Raw genomic sequence first — 20,214 nt, forward strand, 5'->3', positions numbered from 1 at the left:
TCTAAAATGACCCTCTAAATAATTCATGGAATAAAATTGCTTTAACGCCGTAGTTCCTTTTAACATGTTTTTTTTTTGGATATATTCAATAGCCTATAGATGAACACTGAGAGAGTGAGATAAGTACAAATCTGTCTGCCGAACTCTGGGTTTTAAAAATATATATTTCCCTAAATATCCGCAATTTTGAAAAACATATTTTATATTCGTCCTGTATATAGAATTAATTATCCAAACTTTAAAGGTAATTTTCTCAGGCATTAAAAAAGTTTATAAAAACGTAGGTCGAAATATGCTTCGTTTTCAAGATACTGAGTGTTTAAATTATTTCAAAGAGTTTTAAAGATATTGACCCGAAATTTGATGGTTGTATTTTATTTAACAATATTGAGAGCAACCTACTAGATAATGTATCAATAGAAATTAAAAATACACGATTTGCAATAAAATATATTTTATTTTTTGCATCAAAATCGAACGAAAAAAATTGAAGGGACCTACATTTATGTGAACTTCTTTTCACAAAATAATATCTTGATATAGAAATGGGTTTTTAAATTTTCTGAAAAAAATACAATTTTTTTAATATATGAAGGACACCTAATGATATCTAATGAAATAACAATAAATTTCTCTAATTGCAAGCATTGGCTAGATATTGAAGACTGTGCGGTAGATGGGGTGGTATATTACTATTATGTAGGCCATCTAGCTCATGTTTTACTTTCAAGTAACTTATTTTAAAATGTTATAGTAGTCAAAAGGAAAGGGAAACGTGATTGAAATATTCATTACACTTTTTATACGTAAGTATATTTAAGGAGTAAATCGTTTAAATACCCATAAAGATCCTGTGCGATATGTATTTAAATTAAAGGGGGATCAAATAATAAGGGGCCTAAACGGAAGCAAACAGGAGTCGGCTTCTGTAGATCAATACCTGCTATCTCTGCAAATATCTGCTCAAATTTTTAAGTGCGAATCAAAGGCAGATTGTAAGGGGAGGCCGATCAAACAAGTATTCTCCATTAAGCGGATACATCACAGTATTGTATTATTTTCTGCTTTGGAGAGCTTTTAAGTGGTTTAAAAAAACGTCGACGCTAACGATCTTACTTAAACTTATACCTACAACGCAATTCATATTTTTTAGGAATAGCTAGATCAATTTACATGTCGCTATATGTATTAAAAATAGTCATCATCGGTCTAAATACATGTGGCCTTACAGAATGAGGATCAGATTTGTCAAAATGTCACGGTCACTGATGACGAGCATTGAACATTTGCGGCAAATATACTATTTGAATTGTAATATATAGAAGTTTATTTAAAATTATAAATTGTATGCTCCACAAAACACTTGAATTATCACTAGACCTCTATGCAATTTGGAAAAAATGTACCTAAAACACATCCAAGAATCTAATAATTTCCGGGAAACATACTTTTAGAAATTGTTATCTAATCCATTTACTACCGTATGCCATGCCCAATTTCCACGTCCTTCATTTATCGGTTTTCTTATGAAATAAGGTTACTAAGTGTCACAAAATTATTTTTGAAACACGAATTGTGTTTATCAAAACATTATTAGCCACCGTGGCATGAGGCAAACCTAAGATGATATTTATAAGTGGTGGCGTGGCTGGTATAGCTTCAATTTATCTGCGCGATATAAAAATTCGCGATACATACTGACTTTGATAAATCGTCTTCTTCCAGACAACTAATAGGTACGTGTAGAAAGTAGTGAGCCAGGTCTTGGGTAGTTTATTGGAGTGTTTGTTTTTAGCGATTTCCAATCACAGCTCCATTACCCTAAGTAGTTTAAAATCCGGAACTTAATCAAGAACGGCTGTTAAAATAATTAATTTTTCAATCAGTAAGATTGTACTGAGAAAGCAATCACTCGAAAATTAAAGTGCCGATCGAAAGAAAAAAAAAAGAACACCGAACATCGTTCATCGACGAAGTTGGTCCATTATAAATTATATGTGATGGGGCAAGGGGGGTGGAACAATTTAAATAATTAGAAAACCATTTTTATCCAAAGAACTTCAGTTCATTGTAATTAGGAATTAAATTCAGCAAACATTGCTTGAGACTTTTTCACGTACCTTTCTTATAAAGAGGAAACTAATTTCTTCTCAAGATACAATATAACATAAACGAAACGGGCATTTTTATGAAGAATTTAAAAATATAACAATAAAAGAATGTTCCTATAACGAACCTTATCCGTCCACATACTGTATGTAGACTGCCATTACTTCAGCATGAGATAGAGTAAATCATAAATGAACAAGAAAGTTGTATATTACAGGGGCGTAAGATTAACAGTTTTCAAAATACAGCGAGTATTAATATTGGGGAGTTTCATCAAGTACAAAACAAACTACAACATATGCTCAAAATGTCCACCATCATTTTCAACACCTCAAGAAAAGAAAATAGTGGTACGCAAAAAACACTCAGACCCGGTCCAATTCCAGATACCAACTGAATTGCGTATTGCTGGACAGCTTAGTACCTCGTTTTATCCGCCGCTTGGAACAGATTTGTAACGATAAAACTTTTCGCAATCTGAAGAAGAATTCTTAGTCTCCGATTAGGCTCACATTCGAGGAAATATCGCTACCTACATTTAAATCTATTATCACAGGAAGCATTAAAACGAGTTGTGTATACTTTGCGTACCTCTTTAAAGTATCGTTTAATCCAGATGGTAAAATAAATACCTTCCTTCTGAAAGATTTAAACGTAGCCCGAGCTCTAGCGATACATCTCTTTAAGCGGCTTTAAAATGGAAATATTTCGGCTAAACAAAATGAAATTGAATTAGGTGTTTCTAAAGAAGAGACAGACAAACTGAGAGTAATGGGAACATCAAATATTTTGTCTTATAAAAATTAAGATATTCAATGGGTTTGTTCCATTTTTTGCTCATTTCATTAATTATACAGTACGCGCCTAAAGAAGGTATGGAATAAATTCAGTAAAAACGAAACAAATTTTTTTTGGGAAAAATCCTCGAACAGGTCGATTTTTAAATTAAAAAATACATATTTTAGCATAAAAGGCGACTTTCTACCGTCATTTGTTTTCGAGTAATGACGTCATCGACATATTTTTTAAATAGCAACCCCCTATTTTTCTTCTTGATTCTGAAAGATCGTTTCATTGTCGATCCGACAGTATTAAAATGTTGTCATCTTACATAGGAAAGTTTTCGAGTAAATGACGATTGAATGTTAGAAAACATAAATCTTATTCATTAAAAAAATAACAATTCCTATGTCAAGCAAATACAACTCATTAAGTTTTCTACCTAAATTAAGTGTTCGAATTGTCACCTATCGACTTCTTGACAATACGGAAGTCTGTGTAGAAATTCTTCTTGCACATTATGAATTATTTCTGGGGTAACTCTTTGTATTTCATCTATAATACAATTTTGGAGTTCTTCTAAATTATGTGGTCTATTAACGTACACTTTGGACTTTAAGTAGCCCCATAAGAAATAGTCCAGGGGTGTAAGAACTGGGGATCTCGCGGGCCATTCTATCGGTCCTCGTCTGCCGATCCACCTCCTAGGAAAACAATTGTCCAGAAAATCTCGAACAGGGCACGCATAGTGCGGAGATGCACCGTCATGCTGAAGCCATATGGTGTCATCAGGAATATCAGTGTCATTATCGTTAGGAAAAATTACTGCAAGCGCTGGAACAAGGTCATTTTGTAAAAACTCTAAATATCTTTCTCCTGTAAGGGTTCCCTCAAAGAAGAAAGGCTCTACTATTCTGTTGTCAACTATTCCAGCCCACACATTCAATTTCTGTGGGTGTTGGGTATGTGTCTCTGCCATCCAATGAGGATTTTCCCCACTCCAATACCTGCAAGTTTGACGGTTCACTGTACCATTGAGACAAAACGTGGCCTGGTCTGAAAAAAGTATTTGCCGGTGTAAATCTCTATTTACGTGACATAAATCCATCATAATTTCACAAAAGTGTAAGCGGCGGTCGGGATCGTCTTCATTGATTTCATGCACAAGTTGAATTTTGTAGGGACGATATTTTTCCTGCCTCAGGATACGTAGCACTGTGGTCCGACTAATTTCATTGTCTAATGCAACCAATCGTGAAGTATTATGAGGATTATCTACCATACTTATCAAAATGTTCTGTTTGTGATCTTCACTAACGCTTGGACATCCAGGTTTTGGAATATCTACAACATTGCCAGTTTCTGTAAATTTAGATTCTATCTTACTGACTGTTGATTGGCTGATACGACGATCTGGATGTTTTTCATTAAATAAATCGCAAACTTCCTGCTGCGTTCTAGTCTTATCCCCGCATTCGATAAGAATTAAAATTTCAATTCTTTGTGTGACAGTTAAATATGCCATAATACTTTAAATTCAACAATAATATTTATATCGGTTACAATAAGGGTTTTTTGGCGAGAAAACCGCTAACCCGGTTAAGTATAGTTTGTTGCGGTTTGACGTTTTGGTGAACAAATGTAATTAACCCGGTTTGGCAGAGTTTGCTTAACCATCAAACCGGACTTGTGGGTTGGTTTGGATCTTAAGTTAATATTTATATCTTTGTTTATTTATTTTCTGTTTCGTACCATCACTATTTCGTTTTTTTTTAGAGGTTTGGAAAGGTATGTTGTAAATAAAAAAAATTGGTAATGGATTCACTTTGCAAAAAATATAAAGTAATATTTAAAATTGATAATAGAAAAATAGTAATCGATAATCCAAATTACTTTAATTTTGATTTAATAACCACCTATACATTAACGTTCTTTCATGGATGTGCATTTCAGATTAGGAATAACAACTATAGTATATAAGGAATAATCAAACAACTTGAGCTACGAGCACTATCATAGATTATAGGTTACAATTTTATTATTGATTAGATATCCAAACCAAAAGAATTTTTGCGAGTACTGTCAAATGTTAACTCAAACTCTTAACGCAATCAAATTCGAGCTAACCAGGTTTGATTTGGTTTGGCTCACTAAAAAACCCTTAAAACTTAGAAAGTCAGTATGACAGTGACACTTTGTAAAGAATTACACCTACGTGATCCATAAACAAACTTCAGGCATTTCTAAAAACTAATGGTTTGTTCCAACACAAAATTCAGAACGGTTCCTAACTTAATTCTGGATTTCGCAAATGCGCAGACGCAAATTAGACACGGTTCAGAATTCAGTTCTTTGTTGGAACGATTTTTAGATATTTTTAGAACCGAAACTACTAATCAGAAAAATGCAAATGTCATTCTTCATCATTTCTTTGAAATCGGACATCTTCAGCACTTTCCGAACAAATAAACTATAAGGTCTGTGACACAAAACATATAAAAGAGTCTGTGAAATAAACTAAGCACAATCTGTGTAATCTATACTAAGCACGAAGTCGAGGTTATGATGAACTGTGGATCATATACCTATTTTTTAGGTCTATGCGGTGGATAAACGTCATCACACCACCACCAGCACCACCACGCATGTTCAGGATTATAAATTCTTGTAAAATCCCAGAACTTTTTGAACCGTTCGTAACTCGTTCAAAAATCGTGTTGGAACAGCGAACGGAAAAGTACTAACGGTTCTGAATTTGTGTAGGAACGCGAAAATTGTAATGCGCAGACTCATCACGATTCCGAACCATCCAGAATTTTAGTTGGAACGAACCTTAAATTTGATAACGTTTTTGCTTTATTTTAATTGATTTGGGTTTTCTATAACATTCATCAGTCATTTACTCGAAAACTTTCCCATGTAAGATGGTAACATTTTAATACTGTCGGATCGACAATTTAACGATCTTTGAGAATCAAGAAAAAAATAGGGGGTTGCTATTTAAAAAAAAATATCGATGACGTCATTACTCGAAAACAAATGACGGTTGAAAATCGCATTTTATGCTAAAATAAGTATTTTTTAATTTAAAAATCGACTGATCGAGGATTTTTCCCAAAAAAATTTCATTTTTACTGAATTAGGCGCGTACTGTATAAGATAAGATTTAGTAAAATCGTATTTTGTAGCTGTTGGTATGAATTCATATAACTATACAAAATACAATTTAATGTCTCTGCTTCATATGGGAGTTAGTTGATATTGGTGTAGGTCGTGAAACTACGCATCAGGTTTTTGAAATGCCCATTTGTTAGTTAATTCAGTGTGGAATACGAGCCATGTTAGTTCATATATTTCTAAAAGTGTCAAGATTACAAAATACAAAACATAAAAAAATTAAAAGTCGGTCCCAACCCAATGCACGTTTAAACATAGTTTGTATAAACCATTTTATGTTCTTCCATGAAATTGTAAAAAGTCACCGATTCCTTCGCTTCGACTGGAAACTCGGCCGCAATTCGATGATCCGGTAAAAACTGGTCCCGATGCCAATAAAACTATGAAACGATTTATTTATACAGCTCATTCCCTCTCCTTATTTTTGTTGTGATTTATACCGGATTTGTGGAAGTCTATAAAATATCGCGCAAGCCTTTATAGCAGTCGTTACTTGTCCGGGAGGCTGGAGAGCTAGATTAGAGAGCGCTGTTTGTTTTAAAAAACGCCCCGAAATAAATGCAGTCCGCTACAGAATAGACTCTCGAAGCGGGATTATCCAATATGCAAATCGCGCCATTACCTAAGGGTTTTAAAATTTAGCGGTTCAATTAAAAATTTTCAATTTAGATTCGAATTTTAATTCTTTAATTAATTTAATAACCCACAAACATTTTTATCGGAGTCGTTATAAATTTCTTAAAAGAAGCATCTGTCCATAAAAATTGACATTAATTCACTTTTCACTCATGTTTCCAATTCACACCAAGAACTCGAAAAAACTTCAAAAACACTCCGTTCTATTACCATTCCGTCATATCATACCAAGTGTGAAATGACGTTGCACTAGCAGCTTTTCAGAAGCGGTAATACGAAACTTTAACTGGACAATTAAAATTAACCGCCGCAAGATTTCGGAACAGGATGGGATTCTGCTTAAATTTAAACTATTCACTGTTTAATATTGTGCTGTTTTGTTTATTTGGATTAATTTAAATTGTCTAGCACCAATCGGCTGTTGATTGATTGAATAAGAGTGGAGAGTAGAAACAAGCTCTATTTTGTTTAGAACTTTATTTAGAACTCGAAAAAATCGATTTACCGTTCGCCTTATCAGCCTTATCGCTAACTTCATTCCAATCCGATTCTAGACCGAGATTGATTCGTGCTGGTGAACTGATTGATTATTGCTAATTACCTCTACTAATCCATTACCCCTGGTTGCTAATTGGAATTCTAAGTAGATTAACAAGGCCTATCGCCGTCGTCTTGTTCGTGTCCTAGGTGCGTAATACTAATTAATAATTATGCGGCTGGATCGAACATAAATGGACTTTGGTGTATATTGATACTTACATGATAACAAAAAGCATCGGTGTTGGCAAGCGTGTATTGCCAACACCGATGCTTCATACAAACCAAAAGGTTTGTATGAAGACTTCCAAAAGCAATTCAGGATTTGAATTGTTTGCAACCAAACAATTGTTTCATTCGAGGCGTTTCTTTTACTGAAAATTCCGCGTAATTTGCGCACAGTCTCGGCTACACACTCTTCGTACTTGTAATGAATTTTCACAATAATCAAAGGAAGTTTTCGGGATAAATGATGTTGCAATTCAAGAACAATATCTCTAAATACATAATTAACCTAAAATAGAATCACTATCGCTAAACAAGTTATAACCTCGGTTGTAACAAGCTTATAGAAATAAACCAACTGATATTGGAACCAATAATTTTTTCAGACATGCAACAATAAAATGCGACTGTCTAGACTAGTCTATGCCAAAGTCAAATTTGAGCAGTTTCTTGAAAACAAGAAGGTCATGCAATTTATGAATATTAATAGCACCACACTGACAAAGTTGGTGCATATCTCATCGTGATCGAAGTTCGCTTTTACGACGCCAATTATTAAAACTTTTTATGGTTAAGCTGTAAAACTCGCGAACAGACATTTGTTTTATAGTTTTGCCCACGGTAGAGCTATGAATAATATGATTTAATTTCATAGTTCTGCGGGACGTGATATACTGCTACAATTTACCATTTTTTGCCCGTGTTCATTTCTCCCCATTAGAACATAGTCTTGTAGGCCGTTTCTTGTAATTAATTACATGTGCCCTCGTCAGAGAATATTCAGTCTGCGGGTTACTAGCTAAAAAAATGTATATTCAAGTATTGCTCCTCCCTGGGCCAGTCCAGGCGGTAGAGCAGTGAAAGTAGGCTTTGGCGTTTGTGCTTGAAGTAATCTATTTTGTTGTACAGAAAAATTCCAAATACTATGTAGAATAAGAATCCGAGTTTGCCTATTCCTAAAAGCTAATGCTAAATTCAGGGGAACAACAAACACAAAGAGAACGAAAAATGACCCGTTTTACGGCATATTTTTCCCTTAACATTGAAAGTAAGCCCTAAATAAAAAAGTCATTGTTTATTTTTTGTTTATTCGACGATTTACAACTGAGAATTCTCATTTGTTGCAAAAAAGGAAAAATTCGTTCAAGGTATTTTATTACATGAATCGTTCAAATGGTCATTTTAAATGAAAAAACCGCGGAGTGCTATGAAATTAGAGGGTGGAAATTGGAGATAGGGATGAAAATGCACCCCTTTCGTTTTTTAATTATAGCTCGAAAACGAAGCAAAATTTCGCTAGAGCTCATAGGAAAACTTATTTAGAGAATTGAATTTCCCATCGAAATGGCTTATTCAAAAAATTTAAAAGGAAAATTTTATGCAAAACATCGTATTCGTATTTATGTTAAAAACGACGAAAAATCTAAAAAAATATTTAAGTTTGACCGGTTATAATTCACTCAATATTGGTCCAAAAATTTTTGAAAACGCAACATTTTGAAGGGAATCTCATCTAGTTTTTTTGTACAGCAATTTTCTTTGCTAACTTCTACTAAAACAGAAAATTAGAGTCAAAAGAGTAAAAAAACAAAATCTTATTTTTTACTTTTTTTTAAATTGTTAACGATTTTTTGCATAAATTTTTTCCTTAAAATTTTTTAAATAAGCTATTTCGATGGGAAATTCAATTCTCTACAAAATTTTTCCTATGAACTATACCGAAATTTTGCTTCGTATTCGTCAAAGTTGGCACGATATATATCAATGATATAACGAGCGTTCAAATAATAACGTGGTCAAGTTGGTTTTGAAAATTTGGACGTAGGGCGTAGCGTATAGCAAATGAACTTAAACGTCATCTGTCAAAGCGCTATATCGCCGCTATCAATTTGAATATTTTCGTTTTAAAAAGCGTTTAAATGGTGTTTTCTCAAGAACAAAAAGGGTTTATAATAGAGTCCTACTTTAGAAATGGACGCAAGATTGATGGAATATGGAAGTATTCTATTGAGGAATGTTTCATAGAATTTCAAAATCAATTTCCCGGCGTTGTTGAGTACAAAATTTTTCAAAGTGCAGTTCAGCGTTGTGTTAATGTTTTTCGTGAAACGGGNGCCGGGAAATATGGCGCGTTCCTGCCTAAAATAAGTGTTTCTAATTTTTTTAATTCATAGGAGAAAATATACATACGAGTATACAAGAAACTGCCATTATTTTTAGCAAGGTTGGCATGATATATATCAATGATATATATCCGATATATATCATTGATATATATCACGATATTTATTCCTTGATATATATCATGATATTTATAAAAATTTAAATAATGATTCCTACTGGTTTAAAGTTGCTAAAACTGTTAACAGATGGTATGCTAATCATTGATGAACGTGTTTATTTATGTGATTCCCCGAATTTTTCAATAAAGTAAAATTGACTGAATATTTTTATTTCATTATTTCTCCAGGTGTTAGTCAATTCGAGCAGGTGCTGTGTGTTTGTATTTATTTTAATATTTATGAAATTTATGTTGACTTGATGTAAATTGGTTAGTTTTCGTAGTACCTAATATTCACGCAAATATTTTTTATTAGTTTCAGAATTTATATTTATTTTTCTTGTTTTTGATATTTGGAATAAAAATATTTACCTAAATAGTTTCTAAATTTTATTTCGCTATTGTAATATTATATATCAAGATATATATCCGATATTTGGTATTTATATAAATATCATGATACCTATTTGCCAACCTTGGTTTTCGTGCTATATTTAAAAAACCGCAAAAGTGCATTTTCACCTCTATCTTCAGTTTCAACCCTCCAATTTAAAAGCACCCGCGGTTTTTTAATTTTTAATGACCCTTTTGCAAAAAATGAGAATTAAAACGTATAAGGGTAAATGCGACGAAAATCGAAGAATTGGCTAAGTTTGAGCGGTCATATATCAGTCAATTCTCATCAAAAAATACTGTACAACCTCTTTTTTGAAGGAAATTTTATCTACTTTTTTTATGAAGCAATACCTACACCTATCTTCACTCAAAAAAAAAAACTAGAGGCAAAACAGTAAAAAAATTAAAAATCCAATTTTTTGCTCTTTTTTAAATTGTTTATTTACGATTTTTTGCATAAAATTTTTCTTTTAAATTTTTTAAATAAGTCATTTCGATGGGAAATTAAATTCTCTAAATAATTTTTCCTATGAAGTCTACCGAAATTTTGCCTCGTTTTCGAGCTACAATTAAAAAACTGAAAGGGGTGCATTTTTACCCCCCCTCTCCAATTTCCACCCTCTAATTTCATAGCACTTTGCGGGTTTTTTCATCTAAAATGACCATTTGAACGATTCATGTAATAAAATATCTTGAACGTCATAGTTCGTTTTAACCCTGTTTTTTTGGATATAGTCAATAGCCCAATAGGTGTTATTTTACATATTTCAACCGCTCCGCTGAGGGATATTTAGTTGATAGTGTCAATCGTGCGATGTTGGTTGCCTATCCTCGACTGTCACGTAGCTTTGCAATCATCTGCGAAAGCTGTGCATATTAACTTCAACCCGTATTATCACCTAAAATAGACCCCGTACGCCCGTGTCAATAATTTCCATCCTCCTTGCACTCGCCGCTGTTGCAACTCAATTAATGGCGAAGTTTGTTCATTAGACCGCATCTGACGGTACAAATAATAAGCGCGGTGACTAGGAACGCGGGCAAACGGAGACCGACCAGCGAGACTCCGTTTCGGAGCGAGTTTATTTTAACCCGCGGTTAGGCGGGACGTCCAATTAAAGTTTTGTTTATGGGATCTTTTATTCGTGTTACTGCCGCGTGAATATTTGGGTTTCCTTCCAGGGAGATTGAAATAAGTAATGTCGAGTTGTTTGGAGAGGTGCGCTGAGATTCCTAAGTGCTGAGATAATAGCTCGCTGAGTTTTCCCGGTGAAGGTTTCAGAAGTAAGTTTCGCAAGAGTCTGGAGATTAATTCGGTAATGTGTATGGCGTACCTCGGTTTGTTATCGTTGTTTAATTTTATGATAAACGCAATACAAGCGTGGTTTTCTTAAATATAATTTAATTTAGTTTTATCTGGAATGAGAAAAGTTATATACACGCCTGTTCATTAATTTGTAGATGACATGTTTTTCTAAATCAGTTCGACTAGAAACTGAAATTGCATCTTTGAAATTATTTCCGTCAAAATCTAAAAAAATGTACGAAAACCGCCAAAAAAATATAAATTTTGACGCCTTTTTATGTTTTATTTCCCGAAACTTTTTCTTAAAACCACTTTTGTCTCCTGACATATTAATTAGCGGTAAAAAAAATGTGCAAAATTTCAGTATTAAATAAAAAGAACGAATTTTACTGAAATTGGATGAAACTACAGGAAAAGGTAACAGTTAGGGTGCTCAACAAATACCCGCAATCTATTTAAAGAAAAAAAAATTATCTTTGCTCCTATTGGTCGGATCGAGACGCTTTTTTTGTTAAAATTTATGTTTTTTTAAGCACTAGTTGATGCAATTGATTTAAAACCTGTATATTAAAACATTGCCGAGATAAGGACCCTAGTTACCGTTTTATTTTGCAACTTAAAAATCTGAAATTTACATAAACGCGAGATAATGTAATTACCTTTCGATCCTTTTTACCAAATTTTGATACCTTGACTTGGGCAGAAGATATAAGCGCTCGCATTTTCGACTTTATAGTTTTGCAACAGGCCGCCATTTTGAAATTGAGGGTCCGGATTGCGGGTATTTTTTGAGCATCCCAATAGTTACCTTTTACTGTAGTTTCATCCAATTTCAACCAAACTCCTTCTTTTTATTTAATGCTGAAAATTTTGCACATTTTTTTTGCACCGCAAATTATTTAATGTAAAAAAAAATTTTGCGAGCTTTCGCGAATGCCTGTCCTTATTGCAAATTTCCTCAAGAACAAAATAACTATACCTCATGTCGATTAGAGGCTTATTTTCCGAGATATAAGCGAAAAACTTAAAAAAGAGCAATTATTTTTCTTTTTTGTTATAAACAATATGACGCTCGACCTCTACAAATACACAAATTTATGTTTTTATTCTGTGTATTTTTTACTTAATTTTAAGCTCATAAAATTCGAGGTGGGCCCAATTTTTGAAAAAAAAAACCTAATTCGCCTGGACTATATAAAAATCTTAATACTCTGTACTTACGTGACAACATCAATTGCCTTTACAACGGCAATTTCGGTAGATGTTCAAACCTGTGCTATTTATAATAATTTGGTTAAACCTACAATCTTGTTTTGCTACCGTAAAGTTTAATTGAAACAATTCTGGAACAATTAAGTTTGTTACAAATTAAATTAGACAAGAAAATTTGTAACAGTATCACAGCAATGTCTACATAACTTTGTTTTGGCATAATACAAGCAAGTGCCAGCACCAACATCTAAAATTATAGAAATAAAACACTACGTATATCATTTTAAATGAAAAAAATGCTCCTTAAGTATAAGATTTTTATCATTGTATTAAAATTCCATTTTTCTCAAGAAAAAAGCCAGTTTAAACTTCTTTGCTATCAATTTCTGTTTGGCAAATTGCCCAGTTTAAATCAGAAGTGTCTTAAAAAAAATCTTGTTGGTATAGTCTTTCCGAACATGTAAAAAACGCCTGGCAATAAAATTTAATGACTCATAGGAGTCCCTAAAAAAGTTTTCTGCTAAAGGTAAAAAATTATAATAATTTGTAGAAAATTTCTATTATATGTTCATTTGACCAACAACATATTTTAATTATTTATGTCCTCAAACAATTTTATTATATTGATGGTAAATTTCGTTTTGTTCCGTTTCAAAAGGTCTCCAAAATGCCATGTTGTAATAATATTATTTCTCCCTTTAGGAATTGTAATATCAATGATTAATAGAAGGTGCCTATAATAAATTAAAATTACCTGAATCACACCAAATTTCGCATTGCTGCACTGCACTGCTGGGCAATTTGTCGACCACTTGTCAACAGCTGAGATTTGTTGCGCAGTGGCCCAATGCAGCTGTGTTTGTATTTTGTTTGCCCGCGCTCGCATTCTTCAACTGAGCGTATACATTTCTACCATCTCCATATTTAGTTCGACCAGACCTTTATATGGGTGTGGCTAAATAAATATGGGAACAAGTTTTTCTTATATTTCAATGCCGATTTGTTGCATCAGCGACCGAACCTGGTAGTACATGGTTCTTCAATTGATATCGGAAAGACTATAAAAGCAAACTGCTTTTAGGTAACGTGAATTGTGAATAGTGGTTAATTCCCCAGATAATGTTTGATTGGTCAAAAAAAAACAAGAATCATTGTAGGGATAGAATAAAATGACTTGTCACTTGTAACCTGTTTATTTCAGGATTCCGCTCAAGCTTCTTAATGACACACGAGAAAACATAAATAAAATAGTCATAAAAACAACATTTCCTTATAAAATAACCCTCAAACAACCATCGACAGTCTTAATATCTGTAGCCGCCTTGCTGACCTGGAGGCAAGTACTGGCTATTGACACTTGGAGTCAGATACTGTCTTGAAGGAGACACAGCTCCTCGGTACTGGCCGTCATCGACGATTCCCCTGGCCTCTTCGGCGGCGTTGATCTCCAGACTCTTCAGGATGGCTTCCGGGACTGGTGGGGGAGTTGGGAGGTGATCTCCAATGGGACGGAAACCGTTTTCGTCGGCGACGTAGTTCACGGTGATGGTTTGTCCGTTTGGTGCCAGGTAGGAGTAACCTCCTTGAACCTGGATGCTGTCTGGGCCAACGGGGCTGCCGGACTCTTGGGCGGCGATGTGGTTAGCTGTTTCGTATCTGGAAAAGGCATAGTTCTTTACAGTTTCAGTTGGGGGTGGCGTGAGAGAAGTGTTCTGGGTAGTACTTGTCAAAGTTCCCATCATCTAAAGCACATCGTAATATTCATTTCACCTACATCTGGTGACAAAATGATTAATCCTGGAGCTGGATGGTACCACGGATAAGCTAGCGGTCTATCGAACTGAAGCTTGCCTTTTATTAAAATATTTGAGTACAAGACATCTGTAAGCCAGTTCTAGCTGTTAAATCTATGTTTTTGGAAGCTATTACAATATTACGCTTATAGTCTGTAGAAAGCAGATATTGGTGTATGTCCTGGAATCATAGATTGGCTGCGTACCCTTGAAACTTATCAATGTAAACTACCAGTCATTATAGATATACGTTTCATTCAGACTGAGATACAAAACTTGAGATTGACTTAATATTTCGTTGATTATTTATAAAAAAAATAATATCACAATGTAAAAACTAAATAAATATATTTAAACAAATAGCATCACAGGAGGCCTTTTCAAGCGAGTAGCGAGTGTCCTCATTTAAATAATTTTGCCGGCCTCCGATAGAAATATGAATTTTGTTTTTACTGAAATTTTTTTAATGATTTTGAACATGATTTCGCTCTCACTAATCCGCCAAGGTACATGTTTGTTGAATCTCAGGCCTCGTCGCCCGTGAGACACGACGCCTGCTAACCGGAATTTTCCTTGTCGCAGACGCCCTAATAACTCCTGGGGTAACGCTAATGGTGGTGCGTCTCCTACAGAACGCACCAACCGCATTATTTACTTGTTCGTCACTTAATTGGGAATAAAGTGCCATTTCAGCCGAAGCAAATTTAAGGGCCGCGGGGGACTTCGAGGGGGCGTAAACGCTCGTCTTCGAATTGGCGATAATGCATCAGACGTACAGCTCTGGACAATAAAAAGTTTCCTATTTAAAATAGCGAAATGTTGAAGTTTTTAGCTGCCTAAATCGGGCTTTACGACAGTGTATTTTAGACCTGCCCAGATTTAAAAATTATTAGAATGTAGCAAATAGTCACAAGTAAAATAATGTTTTCTGCGATTAAGATTAGTATAAAAAACTGTCATTATTTTAAATATTCTTTCCGTTTCTCAAGGATACAATGAAAAAAGTTATACATGAATTTGATAACATACTAAAATAATCGTTTCTACAGGGTGTTTCTGAAACAAGTGCTTTCCTTGAAATGGGTGATATAAGACACGAAAATGAGCAACTTTTATTAAGTACGTGATGGTCTAAATGCTGAAGCATTAACTTAAGTTTTCGAGAAAATTATTTCAAAAAAATTGACGATAAATGTAACCCGACCCTGTGCATCTTGTGCACATGCCTTGTGTGTTACAGTATTATTTAGCCGGCGTATAAAATTAATAGTAGGTCCCGTGTGGCGTGTACTACGGGAACTATTAATACACCCCCTATAATGTAAAAGTGGTTCATGCATTAAATAACAATGATTTTCAGCCTGTGTCATGGCCGGTGGATTTCGATCTGTCGAGGTCATCACGGACGCAGGCTGGAATTTGGATGGATGACTTAAGGCAGGCTCGGGGACGTGGCAGTGGCAGCCTACCAGGGACTTTGCCACCAAGCCACCCGTGTAGTAAATAGGATGGTTTGAAGTACTCGAGTAATGAAGGAGAGTGTACAAGGGGCCTAATAAGGCCTAAGTGCCGCGGTGGAAAAACAATTCCACCACTCTCCGACATACATACATACAATACAGCAAAATGATCGCAAAACTGTTATTAAGTCACATATACACTGAATAGTAAGCGTTGGGAACACTTTATTGTCCGCAGCTGTACGAGGCTCTGCAAAAACAGTGTTAATTGGCGGCGTGTTTTATTTGCCGGGTTTCTCTAGTTTCCTTTCTTTGTAAGTGGATGACTATCCCATCCGTCAATACTGATGTCCTCGTTCTCAAATACACCTTAGGCTAACTAAATATTTCAGCAAAATGAAAGGCTTACATCTTTATTGTCTTTTTCTAATGAAGTACGTGAATATCTTAAAAAAATTGAAAATTTTATGGAGAACACAAACTTCCTCAAATATATACAGTCGGGAAGTTATTTTTAAATAATGGAATGTCGAATTAGAAGCAGGTATTTGAGGTATTCAGTGGGTGGGTTGAAAACAAATCGATTTTATAGCACAAAATCAGTTATAGTAGCTTTTCGAATGGCGTGATAATTTGTTTTAACAAAATATTTAGAGTAATTCACTTAGCGAAGTCGTTTGCTATGGACGTAACTGCTGACGACTTCCATTTTTCTAAGATTTAAAATATCGTGTGCATGTCAATACGTAGACGAGTTGAATTTTGTTGTAAGCGCATACATATTAACGTTTGATTTAAATTTGTGATATTTACTGTTAGAGAACTGTTCAAAATTGGTATGCGCAGAATATAAAATTTCTGGAATTATTAAACAGGCTCATTTTGTGTATGGTTTATAGCATTTATAATACAACGCCAAAAGTGTCAATATTCCACAAATTTCAATTATTTGTGAGTAAAAATGGCTCGAAAAATTAAGTATTAGGTTGGGTTGACCCCAGTGGTCATTGTAGAACAAACGTATCAATTAATAGAGGATTGTCATGGATTACTTGATTGTGAAAAACTGAAGAAACGATACATTCATTTAACGAATACAACAGAGATATCCTTTCTTAACATAAGTGTTAATATAAGTACATCCACAATTACTTACTCGTATCTGTAGCTGCCATCGCCGTTGTTGTCGTTGTTGAGTTTAAGAATTGGTACAGGGGGTGTTGCTGGTGCTGAGTACGAAACGGGAGCCGCGTACAGGGTGGTAGGTGCCAAAGCAACTCCACTGAATCTGGCAGATGTAACTAGGCCTACTGGTGATAAAGGCTTGATGGGGGCAGATAAACCACTACCACCGGCAGATGCGGCGCTATTTGGTGGCAAGTAGGTGTTTTGTAAGTTTCCAGCCGTTGCCGATGCCACGAAGAAAAGAACTACGAACTGAAAAAAAAATATGTTGATTAGATTTCACCCTTATTTTTGGTACCGTCTGTTGTGTTGTATTATAGACTACTAGCCCAGCGGAAATTTTCAAGGGGTCATTTGACGGCATTTATACTGCAAGTTTCGGATCGATACATAGATAAATTTTTAAGCGACGCCATACGTACCTGCTGATACAGGGTACAACCCTCTATTTGTAAGTAGCGTATGGGGGGGGGGTGATTTGAACCAACATCAAATTCACTAATTTTAATTCTATTTCATAAACATGTGCTTACTATAGGAAAATTAATTTCCTTCTGAAAAGTAAGATTTCACGATGAAAAATTTTTGTACGGCATTAATATATTTTGTTAATACTCACAACAATAATGTAAGTATTTTTATAGGAATTCTCATGAATATCGAGTTAAAATTAATTGTTTATTATTATATTTATTTATATGTAACACTTTCTTTTGTCATTAAATTTCTAAATTTCTCAAAATAGTTTCTCGATTCTTCTTCGATTCAATTTTCTTTTAACTTAAAGACAATGCCATTATAATTTCTACGGTATAAATTAAATTTCAATATGTACGGCACTGCAATTTTCATTCTTTATGTTATATTTCTGATGAAAATTTGTAAATGCCGTAGGTATAGTTATTAATGACCTAAAAATGTAGTAAAGATTTAATGAAAAACATTATCAGCCATGTAAAATTAACTAGTTAAAAATGTACGGCATAGGTTTTTTTAATTATTTTACTTATAAAAAGTCAGTTACAGCCATAATATTTTGAATATAACATTTTTAGTTTATAACAAGGAATTTTTAAAATATTGTAAATTTTCACAATAGGTATATGTATTTGGTTTTTAACTCGAATTTTTAATTTGTACCATCAATTATAACCGGCCATGATTTAGTACGATAGTTTTTGTTTATATTTTATCAAAAGAGTGGTTGCCGTACAGGAATGAATGATCTTATCGAAAAAAAATAAAACTCAATAGTTTCTAAAGTTTTTGTTATATGTGGTAGTTTTGATTTATAAGTAATTCATGCTGGGTCAAATGACCTCTTGAAAATTTCCGATGGGCTTGTAGTCTGTTAGCACAAGCAACCTCAACAGCTATTAAGTTTTCGGTAGTGTAAAATATTAAATTAAAAAACAGCATTATTCCCAAATCTATATTTAATCATGATTTCGATCAAGGACTATTCTGCTAAAATAGCTGTAGATATTGACAAGCAAATGAAAATGCATATTTCATTGTTCATTACTACATTTATAGGTAATTCGAATTTAAATAAACAATATCGCAGCGCATTAAATACGTATTTTGTATTTGACTTGACAAATTACGTTCTGTGTATTTCCATATGTTTTAATGTTTACTGAGTCTATTCACTAATTTTATTCAAACTGGATTTACTGCTTTTTCATTAATTCTAATAAAACGGAACTAATTGATTTTAGATAAAAAACGTATTCGTTTCTACAATATAACATATCAACTAAAAATCTCTAAATCTTGAATTTAATGAATCATTTATGATGGCTTTGAATCTTTTTCCCTGTTGGTAGATATTGAGACTTTAGTAGTCGATTTAAGGTTAATAAAGTCAGATATATCTAAAATCTAAACACTTGAAGCACATTCAACAATTTGAAACAAAAGAATAATAAGGCACGTCTACAATTTCTTCAAACATATTCCCACTGACTCTAGATGATTTTTTTATTTTTGTTATACATGATTTCATTTCTGAATAATCCAACTGGTGAAATTTTACTATAATTTTTGTATAAATTTCTGAAATTATAAATAAAATATAAAAGTTCATTAACTTTTTATGAATTTATATTTTTCTTACATCATTTTAAATACTTGGTACTAGTTACATTTAGCAACTTAATAGAGCAAATATATATATCTAGACATAGAAATTTTAAATTCCTGAACAAAACTTTAAAACAATCATTTAACATAATATTAATTTCATAAATCTAAGAAGCAAATGTAACAATTTCGTATTATTTGACACACCAAATTTGTTACTTTTTCATGTTATGTAACAGTGAAACATTTCAAATAAAATTAATATACGACAGACTGTTCTTAAATAAAAAAAATCGACTCACCAGCTTCATATCTGGCTTCAATCCGTTTGTATTACCTAAACGAACACAAAATATTAATGATACTCTTGCTGTAAGACCGCTCGCTTTTATACGGATGAAATACCAATAATATGTAGATGATACACTTTAATTTTTTTGAGCATACCGTTCGTTGCGTAATAAGTGAATCCAAGGTAGTCGCAACTGGAATAATGCTTATTAGTTGCTTAATTGCGGCGGGATTGGCATACGGCGGTGAATCACAACTCGATATACTTTATGGTTTTTAAACTCGAAGCACGAACACCATATAACATGAAGTAATATGTGAAATTAATTAATAATCGATAATAATAAAAATATTAAATTATTTGTACAATCAATATCAAGAAAACGTACGTTATAGCCATAATATAAAATTGAAATGTATTGAATTAAATAGTTAAAATTGTTGTGTCATAATACTCCTAATCCACAAGATCCAGATATTTCTCGTAACGACATATGGTTTCAACACGATGGGGCACCTCCTCATTTTGCAGTTGCAATTCGAGAATTTTTTGACTTAACTTTCCCTAATAAATGTATTGGACGCAAAGGTCCTATTGAGTGGCCACCAAGGTCACCGGATTTAACCCCTTTAGATTTCTTCTTATGGGGTTATTTGAAATTTAACGTTTATGTGAATAGACCAAATAATCTTGATGAGCGTTTTTCTACAAAACTATGGCCTGAATTTTAAACGAATTTG

General features: G+C 33.6%; 1 protein-coding gene across 1 annotated transcript; it reads right to left on the reverse strand.

The window, feature by feature from the left end:
* Positions 1-13,869: 13,869 nt before the first annotated feature.
* On the reverse strand, positions 13,870-19,605 carry LOC108917199 (endocuticle structural glycoprotein SgAbd-2-like). The gene is made up of 3 exons (XM_018723684.1): positions 19,485-19,605; positions 17,069-17,349; positions 13,870-14,315 (listed from the first exon to the last, which is right to left on the reverse strand). The coding sequence occupies exons 1-3, from the start codon at positions 19,491-19,493 to the stop codon at positions 13,964-13,966; spliced, it is 642 nt and encodes a 213-aa protein (XP_018579200.1). The 5' UTR covers positions 19,494-19,605; the 3' UTR covers positions 13,870-13,963.
* Positions 19,606-20,214: the final 609 nt, after the last annotated feature.

This window comes from Anoplophora glabripennis, unplaced genomic scaffold (assembly GCF_000390285.2).
Source record: "Anoplophora glabripennis isolate ALB-LARVAE unplaced genomic scaffold, Agla_2.0 scaffold41, whole genome shotgun sequence".
Taxonomy (NCBI): domain Eukaryota; kingdom Metazoa; phylum Arthropoda; class Insecta; order Coleoptera; family Cerambycidae; genus Anoplophora; species Anoplophora glabripennis.